This window comes from Tamandua tetradactyla, chromosome 6 (genome assembly GCF_023851605.1).
Source record: "Tamandua tetradactyla isolate mTamTet1 chromosome 6, mTamTet1.pri, whole genome shotgun sequence".
Taxonomy (NCBI): Eukaryota; Metazoa; Chordata; class Mammalia; order Pilosa; family Myrmecophagidae; genus Tamandua; species Tamandua tetradactyla.
In genome coordinates, this window is record NC_135332.1 from 100,026,734 (window position 1) to 100,047,040 (window position 20,307).

At 37.6% G+C, this 20,307-nt stretch overlaps 1 protein-coding gene across 1 annotated transcript in view; it reads right to left on the reverse strand.

The window, feature by feature from the left end:
- The window catches only part of LOC143686249 (short-chain dehydrogenase/reductase family 16C member 6-like), a 21,648-nt gene extending 3,900 nt beyond the window's left edge, over window positions 1-17,748 (reverse strand). The window contains exons 1-4 of the mRNA XM_077163199.1: window positions 17,428-17,748; window positions 13,257-13,388; window positions 7,902-8,001; window positions 7,280-7,424 (exon numbers count right to left, since the gene is read on the reverse strand). Coding sequence (XP_077019314.1) covers window positions 7,280-7,424; window positions 7,902-8,001; window positions 13,257-13,388; window positions 17,428-17,748 — 698 coding nt within the window. The remainder of the gene's footprint in view (window positions 1-7,279; window positions 7,425-7,901; window positions 8,002-13,256; window positions 13,389-17,427) is intronic.
- Window positions 17,749-20,307: the final 2,559 nt, after the last annotated feature.

The window sequence follows — 20,307 nt, forward strand, 5'->3', positions numbered from 1 at the left end:
GTCTGCTGTCCTGAGGGGTGAATAACTAAAGAGGGTCTCCAAGGTGTTTTGGGGAGGGGATAGGTGGAGAAATTGGGAAGGGGAGAGCAGGTTTGGTTGATCACATCCCCACTGGGGGCAGGGCCGTGGCTCCGGGGTAGGTACGGATTGGAGGGAACTGACCGTCTCTTCTCTCCAATGGGACTGTCCCAGGTGACCGTACAGCCGACAGCGCCCTTGGGCATGGACACTGGGTGCCAGGAGCACTCACCTAGCTGGGTGCCGGGAATAGCTGCCCTGGTGGGCTTGGTGTGTGGCGGATCTGCGGGTCGCTGGACGTTGCGGGACAGCTGATCCCCTGGGCACTGGTCGTTGTCTCAGGGTCCCGGCCCAGCTGTCTCGTGGCTGTGGGCTTCGAGCAACCCCTCCACTTTGCACACTGTCTTCCAGTGGCCGCTTCAGGCAGGCCGGCTGCGGCAGTCAGGGAGTGGGGAGCCTGAGGGAAGGAGGTGCCTCAGGATCGCCACCTGCTGGTTAGAAGGAGTAAGTGCATGCGGGCCAACTCCCTATCTGCCCGAGTTCTCAAAATTATTTTATCCTTTTTCCTTCTTTTTTAAAAAATATATATTTTCTCTATATATATTTTTATTAGTATTTTAAAAATTTTATTTTTTATATAGTTTATATACTTATATTTTTATTGATTATTTTTTATTTTTTATTTTGGATATTCATTTTTATTCTATTTTATTTATTTATTTTTTATTTTTATCTTTATTTTAAAATTTTCTCTCCTTTTGGTGGGCAGCAGTCTGAATTCATTCCAAATGTATCTTGGAGTGTCTTCTCACTTCAGCAGTAGTGGTTGAGGTGGTTTTTTTTTTTTCCATATTTTATTAGATTTTAATTATTTTCACTTTTTGAGGGGTTGTATGGTTTGGGCTAGAAATCAAGTCTGGGTCTCCCATGGGGCAGGTGGCCATTCTGCCACTGAAATAAATGTACACCCTGGCCTAGCCTTTACTAGACCCTGTAGTTGAATTGCTTCCCCTAAAGGAGAACCAGGCCTTGGTTTTGGGGAATAACTGATAACACCAAGTACAGAAGGAAACGTTCAACCCAAAACCAAGTAGATACAAAACTTTGGAAGCGTGAAGGAAACCAACTTGCAGGATAACCTTATTAAGATAATCAAATATCCCAAACACAACAGAAAATCACAAAGCATGTATAGATGCAAGCAGAAAAGGCCCAGCCAAATGACCAAATCAAAATTCCACAGGGGACATAGAATAGGGAACAACTACTCAAGGATATTTATAAAGTGACAAATGATATCAGAAACACACTAGAAGAGTATAGAGAAGAATTCTGAAGATTAAAGAGAAAAATGGCAGATGTCACGGAAATGAAAGGTACAGTAGTCCAAATTAGAAATATACTAGAGGCACACGATAGCAGATCCAAAGAAGCAGAAGGAAGGATAAGTGAGCTAGAAGACAGAGCAATTGAACGAGACTGCACAAAGGAACCAATGGCGAGAAGAATGGAAGAAATGAAACTGGGTCTTAGGGAGGTGATAGGTAACAGGAGGCACAGAAATATAAGAATCACTGGTGTGAAGAAGAGAATTGTAAAGGTCTGGGAAAGTTAGTTGAAAATATAATCAGGGAAGACTTCCTAACTATCATAAAAGATATTAATATGCTAATCAGAGAGGCTTTGAACTCCAAAAAGAATAAATTCAAATAAGCCTACTCCAAGACACATACTAATAGAACTGTCAAATGTTGAAGAGAAACAGAAAGCCCTGAAAGCGACACTAGAAAAGTGATTTACTACATAGAGGGGAAAACACGTAAGACTCGGTCCCTACTACTCTACAGGCACCATGGAAGCAAGAAGACAGTGGCATGATGTATTTAAGATTCTGAATGAGAAAGGCTCCCAGCCAAGAATTCTTTATCCAGTCAAGTTGTCCTTCAAAATTGAGAGAGAGATTAAAATTTTCAAAGGCAAAAATGGAGAGAACTAGGCAACTAGAGAACTGTCCTACAAGAAATACTAAAGGGAGTTCTGTCAGCTGAAAAAAAAAAGGAGGTCTGAAGGAGGGTACAGAATTGAAGAATACCAGTAATGGGAATTTAAAGGATAAAAAGAGAGAGACGGAAAGGAATATATAGACCTGACAAATTTAAACTAAAGGATAAAGTGGTAGATTCAAGAACTGCTTTTACAGTAATTACTTTGAATGTTAAAGGACTAAACTCACCAGTTAAAAGATACAGATTGGCGGAATAGATTAAAAATATCATCCATCTATATGCTGTTTACCAGGTCTTAGACCCAAGGACACAATTAGATTGAAAGTGAAAGAATGGGAAAAGATCTTCTATGCAAGCTGTAACCAAAAGAAAGCAGAAATAGCTATACTAATATCAGGCAAAATAGACTTTAAGTGTAAAGATGTCATAAGAGACAAAGAAGGACATTACATATTAATAAAAGGGTCAGTTTACCAGGAGGAAATGACAATCATAAATGTTCACGCTTCCAATCAAGGATCTCCAAAGTACATGAGGCAAACATTGGCAAAACTGAAGTAGCTATAGGTTGTTTCAACAGTAGTAGTGGGGAGACTTCAGTACACCACCCTCCACTATAGATAGAACAACTTGACAGAGGATCTCAAGGAAATAGAGAACCTTAACAATGTGATGAATGAATTAGCCCTAATAGACATATATAGATCATTACACCCCCAAACACCAGGATATACATTCTTCTCTAGGGCACATGGAATATTTTCCAGATAGATCATATGCTAGGACACAAACCAAGTCTGTATAAATTTAATGAGATTAAAATTATCCAAAGAACTTTCTCTGGCCACAACAAAATGAAATTAATAATCAACAAAGAACCAGAGCTTTCACAAATATATGGAGATTAAACAACACACTCTTAAGTAATCACTGGGTCCAAGAAGAAATTGCTAGAGAAATTGGTAAATATCTGGAAGCAAATGATAATGAGATTACAACATTTCAAAACTTATGGAATGCAATAAAGGCAGTGCTTAGAGGTAAGTTTATTGCGCTAAATACATATATTAAAACACAAGAACAAGCAAAACTTTATGATTTAACTGCTCATCTGGAGAATTTAGAGAAGCAGCAGCAGACTACCCCAGAGCAAATAAAAGAAGAGAAATAGCAAGGATTAAAGCTGAAATAAACAAACTGGAGAACAGTAAAACAATAGAAAGAATCAACAAAACCAAAAGTTGCTTCTTTGAGAAAAGCAATAAAATTGATTGACCCTCTAGCTAGACTAACAAAGGAAAGAAAGAGGATGCAAATAAAATCAGAAATGAGAGGGGGGTCATTACTACAGATCCTGAAGAAATTTAAAAAATCATAAGAGAATGCTATGAACAACTAAAGGCCAACAAACGAGATGACTTAGATGAAATGGGCAAATTTGTAGAAACACAAACTACAGATACAGACTCAAGAAGAACAACAATTACAAGTAAAGAGATTCAATTATCAAAAATCTTCCCACAAAGAAAATTCAAAGGAAATTTTATCAAACAATCCAAAATGAACTAACACTAGTTCTGCTCAAACACTTCCAAAAAATTGAGGAAAAAGGAATGCTACCTAACTCATTTTATGAAACTAGCATCACTCTAATACCAAAACGGGATAAAAATACTATAAGAAAGGATAACTGTGTTAGTTAGATTCAGTTGTCAACTTGGCCAGGTGAGCATACCTAGTTTTGTTGCTACGGACATAAGCCAATGGTACCTGAACCTCATCTATTGCTAATTACATCTGCAGTTGGCTAGGAGGCGTGTCTGCTGCAATGAGTGACGTTTGACTTAATTGGCTGGTGCTTAAATGAGAGAGCGCACAGCCTAAGCAGCTCGGCATTCCTCATCTCAGCACTTGCAGCTCAGCCCAGGCCTTTGGAGATGTAGAAAGAAGTCACCCCGGGGAAAGTTGTTGGAACCCAGGGGCCTGGAAAGAAGACCAGCAGAGACCATCCTGTGCCTTCCACGTAAGAAAGAGCCTCAGTGGAAAGTTAGCTGCCCTTCCTCTGAAGAACTAACAAAATAAACCCCCTTTTATTAAAAGCCAATCCGTCTCTGGTGTGTTGCATTCTGGCAGCTAGCAAACTAGAACAATAACTATAGACCGATCTTCCTAATGAACATAAATGCAAATATTCTTAACAAATACTAGCATATTGAATCTAATGACACATTAAAAGAATTATACATCATGACCAAGTGTGTTTATACCAGGAATGCAAGGGTGGTTCATCAGAAGAAAATCAATCAATGTAATATAGCACATCAACAAATTGAAAGGGAAGACTCGTGTGATTCTGAAAATGTGTTTGACAAAATCCAGCATCTTTTCCTGATAAAAACACTTCAAAAGGTAGGAATTGAAGGAAACTTTCTCAATATCATAAAGAGCGTATATGAAAAACCCATAGCTAGCATCATACTTAACGGTGAGAGCCTGAAAGCTTTCCCCCTAAGATCAGGAATGAGACAAGGATGTCAATTGTCACCACTCTTATTTAATGTTGTACTCGGAGTCCTAACTGGAGTGACTACACAGTAGAAAGAAATAAAAGGCATCCAAATCAGAAAGGAAGAATTTAAACTTTCATTATTTGCAGATGACATGATCCTATGCTTAGAACCCCCTGTGAAATTTACAACAAAGTTATTTGAGCTAATAGACAAATTCAGCAAAGTAGCGAGATACAAGATTAATGTACAAAACTCAGTAATGTTTCCATACACAAGCAATGATCTATCTGAGGAGACAGTTAGGGAAAAACTTGCATTTAAAATAGCAACCAAAAAGAATCGGGTATCTAAGAATAAGCCTAATCAGGGATGTCAAAGACTTGTACACAGAAAATTATGAAACATTGCTAAATGATATAAAACATGACCTAAATAGATGGAAAGACATTCCATGCTCATGGATAGAAAGATTGAATGTTGTTAAAATGTTAGTTCTACCCAAAGGTAGAGTTTGTTATATCAACTTTTTTATTCTCCATTTCTTTCTGTGGCTCTCTTTGTTTCTTCCTTGGATATGTGTTACCGTATGGTATCATCTCCCTAATCCAAAACAATTTTATTACCAACTACCTTTTTTGTGTTATTGTAAAAAAATTAATTTCTATATGTGATAGGCCCAACATACTATTAGGTACATATTGCTTATGCAATTTCTTTTTAAATCAATTAAGGGAATAAAGGAGAGAAATCAAGTATACAGTCTTTTAAAAATAATCCACTTTATTGGGGCGGGCCGCGGTGGCTCAGCGGGCAAAGTGCTTGCCTGCTATGCCGGAGGACCTCGGTTCGATTCCCGGCCCCAGCCCATGTAACAAAAAACGGAGAAACAGAATACAATAAAACAAGAAAATGTTTAAAAAAAAAAAAAAAAAAAAAAATAATCCACTTTATTATGCTACAGGCATAAATGTTTTTTCATGTGGATTCAAATTATTTTCAAGTGTCACTTGCTTTTAGTTTGAAGAGCTTCCTTCAGTATTTTTTGTAATTCAGATTTTCTAACAAGTTCAATTTTTTGTTTCATCAGAATCTCTTTATTTTGACTTCATATTTGAGAGAGATTTTTATTGGATTTAAGACTCCTTTTTTTTTTTCATGGGCAGGCACCAGGAATCAAACCTGGGTCTCTGGCATGGCAGGTGAGAACTCTTCCTGCTGAGCCACTGTGGCCCACCCTGGATTTAAGACTCTTGGTTGACAGTTTTTTCTTTCAGTATTTTGAATCTTTCTGCCTCTTGGTGTCTGTTGTCTCTGTTTAGAAGTCAGCTGTAAGTGTTATGTTGGTTCTTTTCTGCCCGATGAATCATCTTCTCTTGCTGCTTCTGAGATTTTCTGTCTTGTCTTTCAACTTTTTGTGTATGATGCATCGAGTATTATATCCCCCTGTTTTCACCGTATTTGAAATTTATTGAGCTTCTTGCATGTGTAAGTTCAAGTTTTCCATCAAATGTAGGAAGTTTTCTGCCATTACTTTATTACTATTTCCCACGCCTTTCTCTTTCCTCTCCTTCTGGTTTATCGGTGTGCTAAATGGTGCTCCATATTTCTCTGAAACTGTTTGTTTTCCTCATTCTTTTATCTTGAGTTTCTTCTGATTGCATAATATCTATTGATTTTTTTTCCCCTGCAATGGGTTGCACTTTTCTGTACCTTCATGGAGTTCATAGTTTTGTTAGAAACTAGACATTTTAGATAATTTGTTCTAGTAATTCTAGATAGTTATCCTCCCTGGGACTTGTTTTTATTGTTGTTTGCCTGTTTATGTGCCTGCTGATTTGGCTGGGTGAGTTTAGTGAGGTGTGCTTCTCCCACAATGATCAGCCTCTGATGCTTTCATCAGAGGTGCAGGTTTGGGAATGCCTACAGTATATCCCTGGTCCCAGTATCCAGGGATGGATTGTGGTTTTAGACAGATTTTCTTTGACTGTCTCTTTCCTTGATATCCCTGTTAAGCCTTTGGCTGCTGTGCCTGTATTGGTATCACACCCAACTCTAAAGCCTCCACAATTTGCTAGTTCACTGTGATGTTCTTTATAACTATGCCCTCCTCTGAGGTCAGATCCAATGAAAGTCAAATACCTTGGTAGGGTCAAGAAGTTTCAAATCTTTGGATTTGATCCTTCCCAGACAGAACCACTTTGCTAGGGAGCAGGCACTGTCGTCATCGGTGATGAAATTCTTTTTTTTGATTATATTGTCCCATTTTGGACAATGCTATTGACTACACTTGTCCTTTATATCAAGTTTACACTTTTCAATAAGCTCTACTGATAGCTTCCTTGTGTGAAAAGCCTCATATTTTGTTTGTACCCTAGTATGGGCCATTCTAGCCAAATTTAACTTTTATGTCAAAGTGTCACTCCCCAGTACTTACCCACATTTATTAATAAATCTTATAAAATATTTCATCTTTTGGGTTATTTGTTCTGTGGTATTTTTTTTTAGGAAAGAAATAATCTTCTCAGCATTTCAATGCTAACTTTTTAAATCATTTCTTACTACCACATCATAAGCTCAATAACTGTACTACGCTTTAAAATGGAATAAATTTTCTAATTGAAAATTAGGCATTAAAATTTCTTTTGTTTTATTGTCTGTATTTCAGAGCTTCAAATGATACGATGATAATTGATAGATATTAGAAGTTTATTATAAAAGCAAAAGTTACTGTAAGATTTCACTTACTTGGTTTTGCAGCCCTCAAACATTCCAGTTTTGATGAAATATGGGCAAATGATAGTGGTTTTAATTTCATTTCTGTCTTGACTATGTAGTTCATTGAGGATAGACTCTGCAAAGCCAAAAGCTGCGAACTTACTTCCGCAGTAATCTGAAACAAAGTGAGGAGCTATTAGTAACAGATTTGGCAAGTTAACTCTCAGAGCTACTTAAAAAAAAATTAACCTCCCCTCTGCTTTCTCAGACTTGATCTTAGGGACAAAGCATTACTGTTAAAGTTTGTTTGACCTTATACCCCATTCCTTTATCTCCACACAGTACGTGCTACATCAAGTCACTGAATAAATACAAGAAGGGAATTATTTTAACTTCTTTTAACCCAGGAAGACAAATGAACCAACAGGAAAATTATTCTCTTTGTGTTTTAAAAAGAGGAGGAAATCTTCCCTTCCCACAGTTATTATAAATATGGAAATGGAAAGGAATGCCGGTGTTAAAAATAGAGCCAAATGTACCACTTTCCTCTACCTTGGAAGAATCCCAGTTTCCAGTTGCCATAGATTGAGGAGTATAAAAGGTACATGGTATTTAAAAAAGAAAAAGGTACATGATAAAACTAAGTCCTCACCTGACAGTCCACCAATACCACATAATCCAGCTACGCTTGAAATACAAACCAAGTGTCCATGGTTGGCTTTAATCATGGCAGGAAGGAAGGCTTTGTAAGTCTAGAAGATATAAATACACTATCTCAATATTTCATTAATTTGTTATTTTCTCAACAAATATTTCATGAATTTGTTAATTCATTTAACACTTAGGATGTGTTCAATTCTGTGACAGTACGAATGTAGGTACCATGTGATCACTGTTTTCAAGGAGTTTAGAATTTTGTTTGTTAGTCTTTATGAGATACCATTTGATTTGTTTCTCCTTTTAAGTAAATAGCACCAATTCAATTAACTGAGCATTTCACCTTTATGGTTTATTGAAAAACTTGAAATCTAGTTTTTTTTTAGTATGCTGAGTTCTTCCATGTAATTGCCAGAAACCTGTATTAAAATTTAATCACTTCCCCCTTTCTTGCTTTACCATAAGCAAGATTCTCCCTCATTCCAGTGGATTGGCAGAATGGGAGAATTTGTTTGAGGAAAGGTGAATTTCAAGGCAAGGCAAACATATTTCTGGTATGTAAAATTCTTTGGAATTGTCTACCATTGTACTAGATATATTCTTAGCTATTTTGGTTAAATTCACTCATTCATCCTTATGCAAGACGTGAATTCAGCATTTTTAGTGCTCATGCTGTGAAGAAGTCCCAGTTTTCCCACCGCCAGGCTTCTTTGATTCTTCTGGGGAACATTTCCACTCCTTTCCCCCCAATATTGGGCCTTTTTTCCCTAACCTCTGTTCGGGAATGAGTCTCCAAAACTTGGAAATAAGGCAAAGCGATAATTGTATGATTAATCATGCTCGAGCATTTTCTGATAAGCTTGCCTGAGGATCTTCTCTTTTTCTTGGACAGTGTAACTTTGTTTAATAATTATTAGGGCCATAGATATTTCACAATCTTGTCAGAATTTTAGAGGTTAACTTATGGAAACTAATCGAAATGATTTTATTTCTGTCTAATAGAAAAGATGATCCTAGAGGTAAGAGTTTGGTTATCTTGTTTCAGCTTTCGTTTACCCATTGATGACATAAATGCAAATTTCTTTTTTTATTATTGGATCGGCTGTGTTATCCTGCTGGTTCTCTTATAAGTGAATTAAATAAAACCTTGGCAATGCTTACCATCTATTCCTATGAGATTTTACAACGTGAGGATTTTGTTATTAGAATTTTGGAGATTCCACTGAGATATGCTTACCTACAAAGACCTGTTAGAACAGAGAGCAGCCAGTAGATCAAAGGATGTATCCTTTGCTTTCAAACTCCTTTGTGATTCACTAATCTTGTTCCAGAACTGCTGAACTGATTGGTGAGCTTTTGCTGAGATACAGACAGTTGGCCTCTTTTGACATTCCATGTCCAAGTATGGTGGCAAATTATATCTCTGACTCTTCTGGTTATGAGCAACAATGAATAATTGAAAAATCTTATTGCATCAGTTGTGACTATGGGCTTGTTGGAAATAGCAAGAACTAGCTACTATCTTGCAGCAAAAGAGTGCAAAACATTTGGTCCTATGTCCTGGGGAGCAAGCATCTCTAGGGTGATGGTCTTATAGATGTGTTGGGGCTGGAAGCTTAGGTATGGAGACCCAGCAGCAGTTCCATTTTTGGTGTCTGAAAGTTTATGAAACTTTCCAGAAAGTAGTATAGCAATTGGGTTGAATTACTATATATGCTGTCAGTGGACTTTTTTTTTTTTCACATGGGCAGGCACTAGGAATCGAACCCGGGTCTCCGATGTCAGTGGACTTTTGATAAGGAAATCTACCCACTGGGGCTGCAAAAGTTCCCCAGTTTTTTGTAGAAAGTATAACTGACAATAGTCTGCCATATGGCTGCATATGGATGAAATAAAAAAATGACCAGGGTGAGAAATTACTTTGCTTGAGGGTTTAACTACTTGTAGGGGTTCAGATTTTCTCTACAAGGATTTTTTCCCCCCAAATGTATCAGTGTATTTCTTTATGCTGGGGCTGAAGTTGCTCCCAGTTTTCTGTGTTTCCATTGAGAAAAGTTTTCCCTCACAGAAGGAAAGTTTCTAAGTGTCTGTTTGTTTGTATCTGTGGAGGGATTTTTTTTTTTAGAAAATTCTTGAAGAACACTTGATCATAGAAACCCATCATTTGTGCTCTTTATAGGGATAGCTACCACTAAAGAGCAGGAAAAGAAATGCAAATAAATGTAGATTTGGCAATTAGTAATAAAAAATGGACTAAATGAAAACTTTTGTGAAGCATTTAAGATACCTAGTAAATCAATAGAGAATTACATATGGTCCCAGGTTTACATATTGTTCATAATCAAGGTAAATCCATGAATAAATCACAAGTGTGTTTGTGTTTGATCAACGCTAAAGAAAGCTCTTTTCCCTAATTTTATCACAGTGTGAGCTGTAATGCAAACAGCTATCAGACTTGCTTTATTTTATTTCATTTGATGTAAGAATTGGTCTTTCACATGAAAAAGTCTGGACTTCTTAAGTTTTTTTTTTCACACTGGTTTATGGGTCAGACAAATTGTCTTTCTTTCCACAAAATATTTCAGATTATGAAGAGCGCGATACGTGTTCAGTTACATTGACATGGGACAACTTTGGTGTACAAGAAAAAGGATGGATTTTTTTTTAACTTCAGACAATATTGCAAATCGTTTAGACTTAATTGCTTCAGTTGCATCAACGTTTATGATTTTCCATGTCATCTGTTTGACAGCCTTTTAATGTCATCAGTGATTGTTTTGTGGTGACGAATGACTGGACAATTTTAGGATAATAGAAATTGGATTAAAAAATGAGTAATCTTTGGTTACCCATAAAATTTTTAAGGAAGCTAAAATATATAGAACGAGGACATAGAGTCACCAAGCACAGTTTTTATGCTGTTTGGGAAGCAGAATTAAGACGGTAAATTCAGTATGGTATATACCTTATCTTTTAATCTGCTAATAAGGTTAATTGTGTTTTAAAGTTATATTTGAAATCTAAGAATGATATTGCCACAGAGCTCTATGTATATTTTTGTATGTTTAAATTCATAAACAGATATAAATCCTTAAAATTAATGAACAAAAGAAACTTCTGTATGATAAAAGGTGAAGGACCTGGTCGTTTAAAATTGGTCTTGGGTTATTTATTCTGTTCCAAGCAAGAACTGGTCATTCTTTATCTTTTGGGAATCTGCCCAGGGAACAGAGATTTTCATCTTGACTGAAGATATTTAACTTGGGAGGCTGTTCACTTTTGTTCCCTTGAGCTAACTTTTGTCATGCAGTTGAATTGTTAATTTATCACATCTGCAAGATCTGAAGTCCCTTATTCAGTTACCACATATTGTTTTTTTTTTTTTAACATATTGTCACTCTGCCTAAACAGCTAGCCCATTGCAGCCATTCTACTATGTTTTTATTTAGAAAAAGAAAACTGTTGAGATGTTTCCACATCCAGCATCATCTTTGGCACTTCTTGGGTGATAAAGAACCCAAAGCCTATTCCCTCACCTTGGGACCCCTGACATGGATGAGAAGGAGCAGGGCTGTTAGAAGCATTGCAGCTTAGGGACGTGTTCCCCATTTCTTAATTAGCATTATCTTGTTTTAGGACCTGCCCTGAGGAAATATGGGGAAAACCTGTCAGATAAAAAAGTCTCAGGTTTCTCTTTCCCTGGTTAATTAATTTATCAATACAAATTTGTTAAGAGATTACACCCTTCATAGCATGGATAGAAAGGCCCTGGAGATTTGTTCGTTAAGGGCTTTTGATGGAATAATTAACCAAATCCTGATGACATAGTTGTATATCACAATCCAGTAGAGGTTTCTGCTTCCTCCACCTTGATAATTTTGTGACTAAAGTAAACCAGATTCATTCAGATTTGTCATCAGTAGATAGTTTCCGCCATCCTTTCTCCCCTACCGCCATCTTGTTTGAAGTACTATTACTGCAGGCCGGAAGCTGTGCTTCGGGAGACAGAGTGAAGGAAAGCACACTCAAAGCCACAAGGGAAAGGACCAGGGACAGACATAGAGGTCCAGGATTCCCAATGTAAATTAAAGTTGCCTCAGTAAAAAAACACTTTGCAAACTATACCCTAGGCAGAATCAGATTTCTAGGATTTATTCAATCAAAAAGCAGATAGCCCATGAAGGCAGACTCTGGGCTAAGACCCAGCAGAGCAGAACAGACTAAATAGGACTGAATTATGGCATAGACAAGGGCGATTTACACCTGGTTTCTTCCATAGTTTTCAGATGGAAGCTGACTCTTTGGTTGTAGTATTAGCTCAGCATTGTTTGGCTCTGTGTTTGCTTACATCCAATAAGAAGGCTTATATGTGTTAAACTATGTCAATGAATCAAGCCAAACGGAATACTCAGTGTAGAGGTGCAAGTCCAGAGACTACATGAGAGCTGGAAGGTGAGAAGGGGCCACTGTGTGAGGATCTGGAGGAAGACTGTTCTCATCAGAGGAGACAGGTTGTGCAAATACCTTCACGTGGGGAAGAGGTGGTTGTGTTCTGGGCACATATCAGGATCTTTGATGTGTCACAGGCAGTTGGCATGGAGAGAAGTAAGTGCATTTGAGCATATTGTACAGAATAGCTCTCACAATGTCCCGTTCAGGTTTTTTTTTTCCTGATCTAACCTTATTCCAAAGTCTTAGAGTAGGGTCCTTCCCTCTACACTCTCTAGTTTGGTCCCAAGATCCCTTAGGTTACCCAAAATATTTTCTACCAACCTACCAACTGAATGTGATAGAGATGATATGAGAGATTTAATTTGTTAATGAGTGAGAGGAGTTTGCTCAGATGGAGGGAGGGGGAGTATTTTAAAAGTGACATTTTATGTGCATGCACAACTGGGCATCTTAATGAAGAAAACAAAGTGGGGAGGAATAATGCTAGCTAACATTTATTTAGCTCTTACTGTATACCAGGCACTATCCTAAGTTTTTGTCATGCACACAGCTGCCAAGCTTAGTAGGGTTTTGTTCTCATTTTATAAATAAAGAAACTGAAGCCCAAAATATTTCAAGGTCATGCTCCTGGTAAGCCCAAATTTATAGAAGAGAAAGGAGGGAAACAAGAGGGAAGTATTCTTTACAAAAGGCAAATTAGGAAAGTGTTTTGAGTAACATTGTGAGAGCTGGCAAGGATGAGACCTCCTTGGCCTGTTGATAAAAATCCCTCAAATTGTCTATTTATAGGCAGATGACTGAATAGTTGTTTACTATTACCTGGTCCATGTCAATAAATTACATAGACTTTTCATATTCACCTTTAATGGTGATAAAATGGTAAAGAAAGAAAACTTACCCAGAAATGGGACAAAGTATTTATAAGAAATGATTTTTCCACCATGTGGTCTGGAATATCAAGAAACGGTTTTCCTGACACAATCCCTGCATTGTTAATGAGGATGGTCACATCACCAACTTCTTTTTTCACCTGGACAGGAGTGAAGTAAACAGTAAGTCATTGGAGGTGTTAAATATATATATATATTTACTCCCAGTCTTCATTTAAAAAACATCGTTTGGGTGGTTTCTTTAAAATTAACAATTTCATTTTTATTTTGCATGTAGAAATGTCATCATTTAAAAAAATAATTTTAGAATCAATTAAACAAGAATAAAACACTTTGATCTGGCCATTTTGATTGAAGACTCTTGGTATTTTTTGTGGAAATGACCTACTGTTGGGGTATATTTCTGTTGTCTTAATGGCTTTTCCTTTAGTGTCCCTGTGACCCGTGAGTGAGATGTTGCATGGGGAGTACCTGTTCAGTCCCTTGGCAGCTCTGACTGCCTTCCTTGAGGTGGCACTGTCTGAATTGCTCTGATGTGTGACAGTAATTCTATAGCTCTGGTGTGTGACAGTAATTCTATAGGTGCCATCCCCCCTCCTCTGGGAGTAGGATGGCAGGGAGCATATCTCAGTTCCCTCTAATGCCCTGGTCAGGGATTGGCATAAGTAATTCCAAACGTGTAAGTGTTGAATCTGTTGCTCATAGACTTCTGTTATACAGTGAACTTTTTTTTTTTTTTTTTTTTTTTTTTTTTTTTTAAGGAAAGACAGAGAGAAGGAAGGAAGGATAGAAGGAAGGAAGGAAGGAAGAAAGGGAAACATTTTTAAACATTTTCTTGTTTTATTGTATTCTGTTTCTCCGTTTTTGTTACATGGGCTGGGGCCGGGAATCGAACCGAGGTCCTCCGGCATAGCAGGCAAGCACTTTGCCCGCTGAGCCACCGCGGCCCGCCCTATACAGTGAACTTTTGTCCAAAAGACTGCCTCAAATCTGGTTATCTTTGGTGTATATTTCCCTGTGCCCCACTGTTGCATTATTGCCCTCCTGTCACTTGTGTCCTCAGCACCTTTCTCCACTCTTCCCTGTTGAATGCCCACCTACCCATCTTAACCCACAATAGCCCACCCACCCCATCAGATGAAAGTGTGCTCCAAACACTGGATCAACACTGGATGGACTCCTTCCAACTAGTATATTTCCTTTTTATCTCATAGGCAAAACTGACCCAGGGGTAAAGCCTGGTGAATGTTTTAACAACCACTGTGAAGATATTTTCTTTTGCCCGAAAGTGAATCTTTTGCACTGATCCAACATATTATTTCTTTGTTTCTAAAGCAGAAGAAATATCTCCTGCCTTGTCTTGGTTTTCTAATCCCTTGTCCATGTGTTGCTAAGTGTTGAGCATATCTGATAATATGATTTGGGCTAAGTGTTGAGCATATCTGATAATATGATTTGGAGACATTAGGTAAATATTGCTACTGGTGCACTAGATTTAAATGAGCTTCGAAAGGAAGGTTTAATATTGCTGAGCTGACCTTGAGTGAAGAAATTGTTCTCCTCTACTACTGAGAGCAGCAAGCCAGAGGAAAACATCCCTGAGATGCTTAACTTTTCAGGAAGGGCACATTCTATTGGCTTGATGAAGGAATCAGTATAAGCAAGTGCAGAATTTTAGATTAACAGGTGCCATACATGTCTAAGAAGCATACAAGAGCTGGGGATAGATTTGACCTAAGACATTCCTGAATATTTAAGAAAAACTTAAGGGACGCCACTGCATCCTTGTCCAAGAAGCCCCGAGACTTAGGTGCACCAGAGCCAAGAGGGGCTTTCCCTCGGTCATAGAACTTAATTTTCATAGTACTTCCTGACGTTGTTTAGGAAGTTCTTGTCTTGAATTACAGATGAGGCAGGAGAGGTTTAGAGAAATCAAGATTTTGTTGAAGAAGACATGACTTTTGAGAGGAAGAACAATTCATATCCAAGTTGGATTCCACATCTTAAGTTCTTTTCACTCAAATTTATTACTCTCTAATCAAAATGACTATTTCTGTGAGTAATGAACAAATCTCATGCATGTGTATGTGCACACTCACACATAAACACACAGTAATAAATATTAGGATTTGGACCTGTCATTTGGGAATAAAGTGGGAACCTGGTTATTCCAACAAAAGCTATTTGTACATTGGGCTCTGTTTTGGATGAATATGTTACCTCTATCTAATTTGGAGAAGTTAATTTTTGTTTCTTTTTAGAATGCTGTCATTACTATTTGAATCTCTTGTAAATTTCAGTGGACTCAATAATGCCTGTGGGTGATTGAAATTCTTGTAGGTCAGATCAACAGCCAGTATTTTGGCTTCTTGGGGGTAGTATATAAGTCATTGACTTGAAACAAAAAAGCAGTTAAAGTAGAAGAGTCTAGTCATAGGACTGAGAACAAAGGGAAGTGTAAGATGTATTCCAATGGTGGGAAGATAATTTTTTGTTAAAGATTTTAACTTGATTTTCTATTAGATAGTAAGAAAATTTTAAGCAAGGACGGGAGATTTGTAGGGGAGGATATGGAAGTCCAGAGATCACAATGATTTTTATCAAAGGAGAAGTGGATTCTTGAGGGATCTTCTTCATGGCTCAGGTATTTGCTGATGACTATTTGGGAACGCAACATGAGTTCCAATGCCAGATCGATGGGGTCAGGTCTCAGTTCTACCACTTATTGGCTCTATTACCTGGTCAAGTTCTGTAAGCTCTACCTGACTCTGTTTCTTCATCAATAGACTGGGGAAAATAATAGCACCTACCTCATAATGAAGATTACATATGACAATGTCTCAGGAGAGAAGACTTTTCCAGAGGCCCTGAGCTAGCTAGTTGGTGGCAGTACTGGTCGTCAGTGGTAGTACTGGTAGTTAGTGGCAGTATTAGTATTAGTGGCAGTACTGGTAGTTAGTGGTAGTACTGAAACTGGATCCCCTGCTAGACAGACTGTGTCCTTGAGCTGACTCTAGACAAACTGTGTCCTTGAGCTGACTCAAAGATTCTTACCTGTGAACTTTTCCTGTCCACATTTCTTTCTGTTTTGCAAAATAGAGAACTCACTTAAATTCCACTTGCTGTGTTCTAAAATGCACCAAGGGATGCACATATGCTCATTAGTTTGTGATGAATTATAAAGATCAGACAAAGAAGGAGGCAGTAGAAAAAGGAGGAGAGTGAAGAGGGTGGGTATAGAGTATAATATGAGTGTTATGGAGTAGGGACTCAGTAAATATTTTTGAATGTATTGATAAGTGAATTCCATATTTGGAACTGGGGGCGCTAAAGGAAAATTTCTTGGGGGTTCCATTATCAAACTTTGTGAAAGATACCCTTTTGGATCATAGTATAGTGAAAAGATCAGGCTCCTTGAGCTTGAATCCTGGCTCTGCCAATTACTTGCTTTATGATTTTGGAAATTTGCATATTCTTCCTGTTCCTTAGTTTCTTCATTGTTAAATGGGGATGGTAATAGTGATATAGACCTAAAAGGATTTTATTGTATTGATTGAGTTATTATGTAAAAAGTGCTTGGAAAAGCAGCTACTCAAAAGCTTAACTGAACAAGTATCAACCAGCAAAGTCTGAGAGTTAGTCTAGATAGATGGTAAATGCTTCAATTCTCTATATATTTCATTCTTTTTTTTTTTTTTTTTGGTCCTCAATATATATTGATTATTGGCTGCATTGGAATTATAAAACATAGAACATTAAACATTTACATAGAACATTAAAACTGGAAGTGACCTTGAAAATCAAGTCCAATACCTTTAGCTTATAAGTGAAGAAACTGGACATTAGAGTGGGTAGTTAATTTGGTAAAAATTGCACGACCACTGAGCATCAGAGATGGGATCAGGCCCATTTTCTTTTGACTTCTGTCAGTAAATGGGTTACCAAGAAAAGCAGTTGAACAACATTAGGAGGCTTATCATGTTCTCTCTTGCATTGCTTTATGCTATACCCATTTTGCAGGTTTACAATGTTAGATTTCTGATGTGCAGAATCAGGCCTGAAGCACACAGAGATCTTGGATAAGTTTGTGATACCTTCTTGCCTCTCTTTGGAAAAAAACATACCTGTTACCATATTTTTCTTTGGCATTGGCGTCATGAAGAAAATCAATCAGCTTACCTGTTCAGCGACACGGTAGATCTCTTGCCTATTGCTACAGTCACATGTATAGGCAAATACTTTTACACCACCATTTTTTTGGGCCAGTCTGCTTGTTTCCTCATTGCCTTCTGTATAAATGTCCCAGAGAACTAAAATGGCTCCAAGACGGGCAAATTTTATGGCCAACTCTCTCCCAAGACCATGTCCAGCTCCTGTTATAAGCACAATTTCTCCAGCAACTTTCTTTTTTCTCTTGGGAATTATCTTGTAAACTAAAGATTCTAAAAAGTAATATAGGAATTTTCCCAGAAATACAGTAGTATCTGTAAATGTATCCATGTTCATTGACCAAGGAGAGGTTCTTCCTAGTAAAGAAAATGGTAACTGATAAATCGATCACAATTTTTGAGAGATATATAACACATAATGCATTTGGCACAAGAGAATTTACCTTTGAGACAATATATATCTATTACATAGAGAGAAAACAAATTTTTAATTATATAAATGATTATGAAAATACTTTATGTTAATAAGAACCTTTCCATCGCAAGACACTTTCATTGTGCAATTTAATTTTACCTATGCACAGAGGTACCTATGTACCGACTACAATAATAACTTTGTAGTTAAAGACATATAGTCTTTGAGCAGTTTACTGACTTGCCCAGCATCTTGATACCAGTAAATTAAGAACTTGAATTCTTAATTCAGTCATTTTTCTACCATATGAACACATTTGATGATCTTATATTAAATAGAAACTTGCTTTTCATTAGGCAGTTGGTTAATAATATATTAATAATATTGTCATATAAGTAAAGCCTTTGCACATTTTCACCTGTTCCTTACCACATCTATCTGAGACACTAACATCAAGCATTATTATTATTTTATAGTGAGAACAGGGAGACACAAAAAAGATTAAGGAACTTTATTCAGGATTGCCTGGCTATTTAATAACATGTGCAATGTCAGGCTCAAGGTCTCATGAGTTGTAGTCCAGAGTCTTCGTCACTGCAATAGGGTTTTCTTGGCGCTCGTGTGTCCCCTCTAGAACCCCCTTTGGGTTTCATAACACTGCTTTGAGTTTTTGGCAATCATACCCTGTTACATCAGAGCATTCTTAGTCATTTCATGTAGAAATCAGACCTTGGTTTCTGCCGAACTGTAATGTAATCAGGCCCCAGTCATTCGAGAAAATAACAGCGACTACCATGGTGATAGTGACTATCCATATAGGGCCCTTTTTACAAACTAGGCAGTGTTCCATGCACCAAGTCATTTAGCCCTTGTGAAGAATATCCTGTTTTATATCTGAGTGAACTGAGTGTCCAGAGGCTAAGTAACTTGACCAGGACCAGACAGTTAGTAAGAGTGAGACTAGACTTTGAAGCCATGCAATGACTTCCCAGTCCTCTCTCTTAAATACTAAGTGATAGAGGAAAAACTAAAATAAAGTAAAAAAAAGCGTACATTCAGTCTTGAGAAAGAATTGTTTTGGGGTGACCTCTATTTCATCTTCAGTAGTCAGGAGTTAACTTTGAAATGTCCCTGGGGCCAAAGTGAAGATACCAAGGGACCCAGGGCTGACAGCTCTGACTTGCCTGAAATTCTCTTTGAGACAGACTAGAAAGAGAGTGCCACTGTCAGAACACCACTGCAGATATTGATTTGAAATTGGGAAGGGAAGAAACATCCCCAGGAAACCACGTAGGCTTTCATTGCATTCAGTGAGTATTGCTGAACACGTGTTTGGTTCAAAATATTAGATGTTGAATTTCACAGATACTGAGTTGAGAAACATGGGAGTGTAGTTCAGGAGACTGACAAGCAAACACAGGGTTATGGTATGATAAGTGCTTCAGTAAAAATTTGTATGAAGGGTTGGACACTGCCTTTGGAGGATGGACAGGGAGACTGGTTCTCAGTAGGGGAGTAAAGAAAAACTGGGCAAGGAGGTTTGCAACTGAGTTTTTCTAGAAGGCTGCCTTCTGGACAGAGCAAGAAGGAAGTATTGCAGATATCTCCCAGTAACTTATTTGGGTTTATTGAGATTATTAATAATATCCTTAAAGGTATTTTCTGAAGAAATTTAGGTACTTCCATTTACCTTACTCCTCACTAAATGTTAATGCAGCTTTCAAGTTTACAATCAAGAAAGAGATCCAACTACAGAACAAATCACTCTCTTCTCCAAGCTTATATTACCTGTTCTGGCTCAAATCCAATTGTGGACAACATGGGAGGTATTGCAATTATGAAAGAGAACCACCCCCTTTTTAATTATCTATTAAAAATATATACAGGTGTTGTGGAGAATACATTCCGAATCATGGGAGTTTTTCTGTTTTTTTCTTTTTCTTTTTCTTTGCATGGCAGGCACCGGAAATCAAACCTGGGTCTCTGTCATGGCAGGCGAGAACTCTGCCTGCTGAGCCACCACAGCCCACCCTCATGGGAGTTTTATATGGAATAAGAGATCAGGTTTTCCCTGGAATTTTTCTGTAAAAGAAAGTTTGTTCTCAAATTAGATGATTTGATTTACTTGAAAGTATGTCAAGAACCTTGCTATAAACATTATAATGTTCAGCAAGTAGTTTTACTCTTTGGGATCACTGCTAGGACAAGGATTTGTGATATTTCTTCAACTTACATTGCTTAAATGTGTTCTGAATGAAGAGATCATGAGCCCAGTCTTCTAAAAGCATTCACTCTAGGAACATAAGAGAAAAGGGCAGGTAAGCCCTGAAGACAGAAAGCCTGGCCAAAAGAGACTATTTTGTTCCCTGATGATTCATTAGGCAATATGACCACTGAGCAATAATCATGAAGCAATATTCCCAGTGAACAAGAATCAAGTATCAAGTTGCAATAACTCCTCTTTGTGCCTTATTT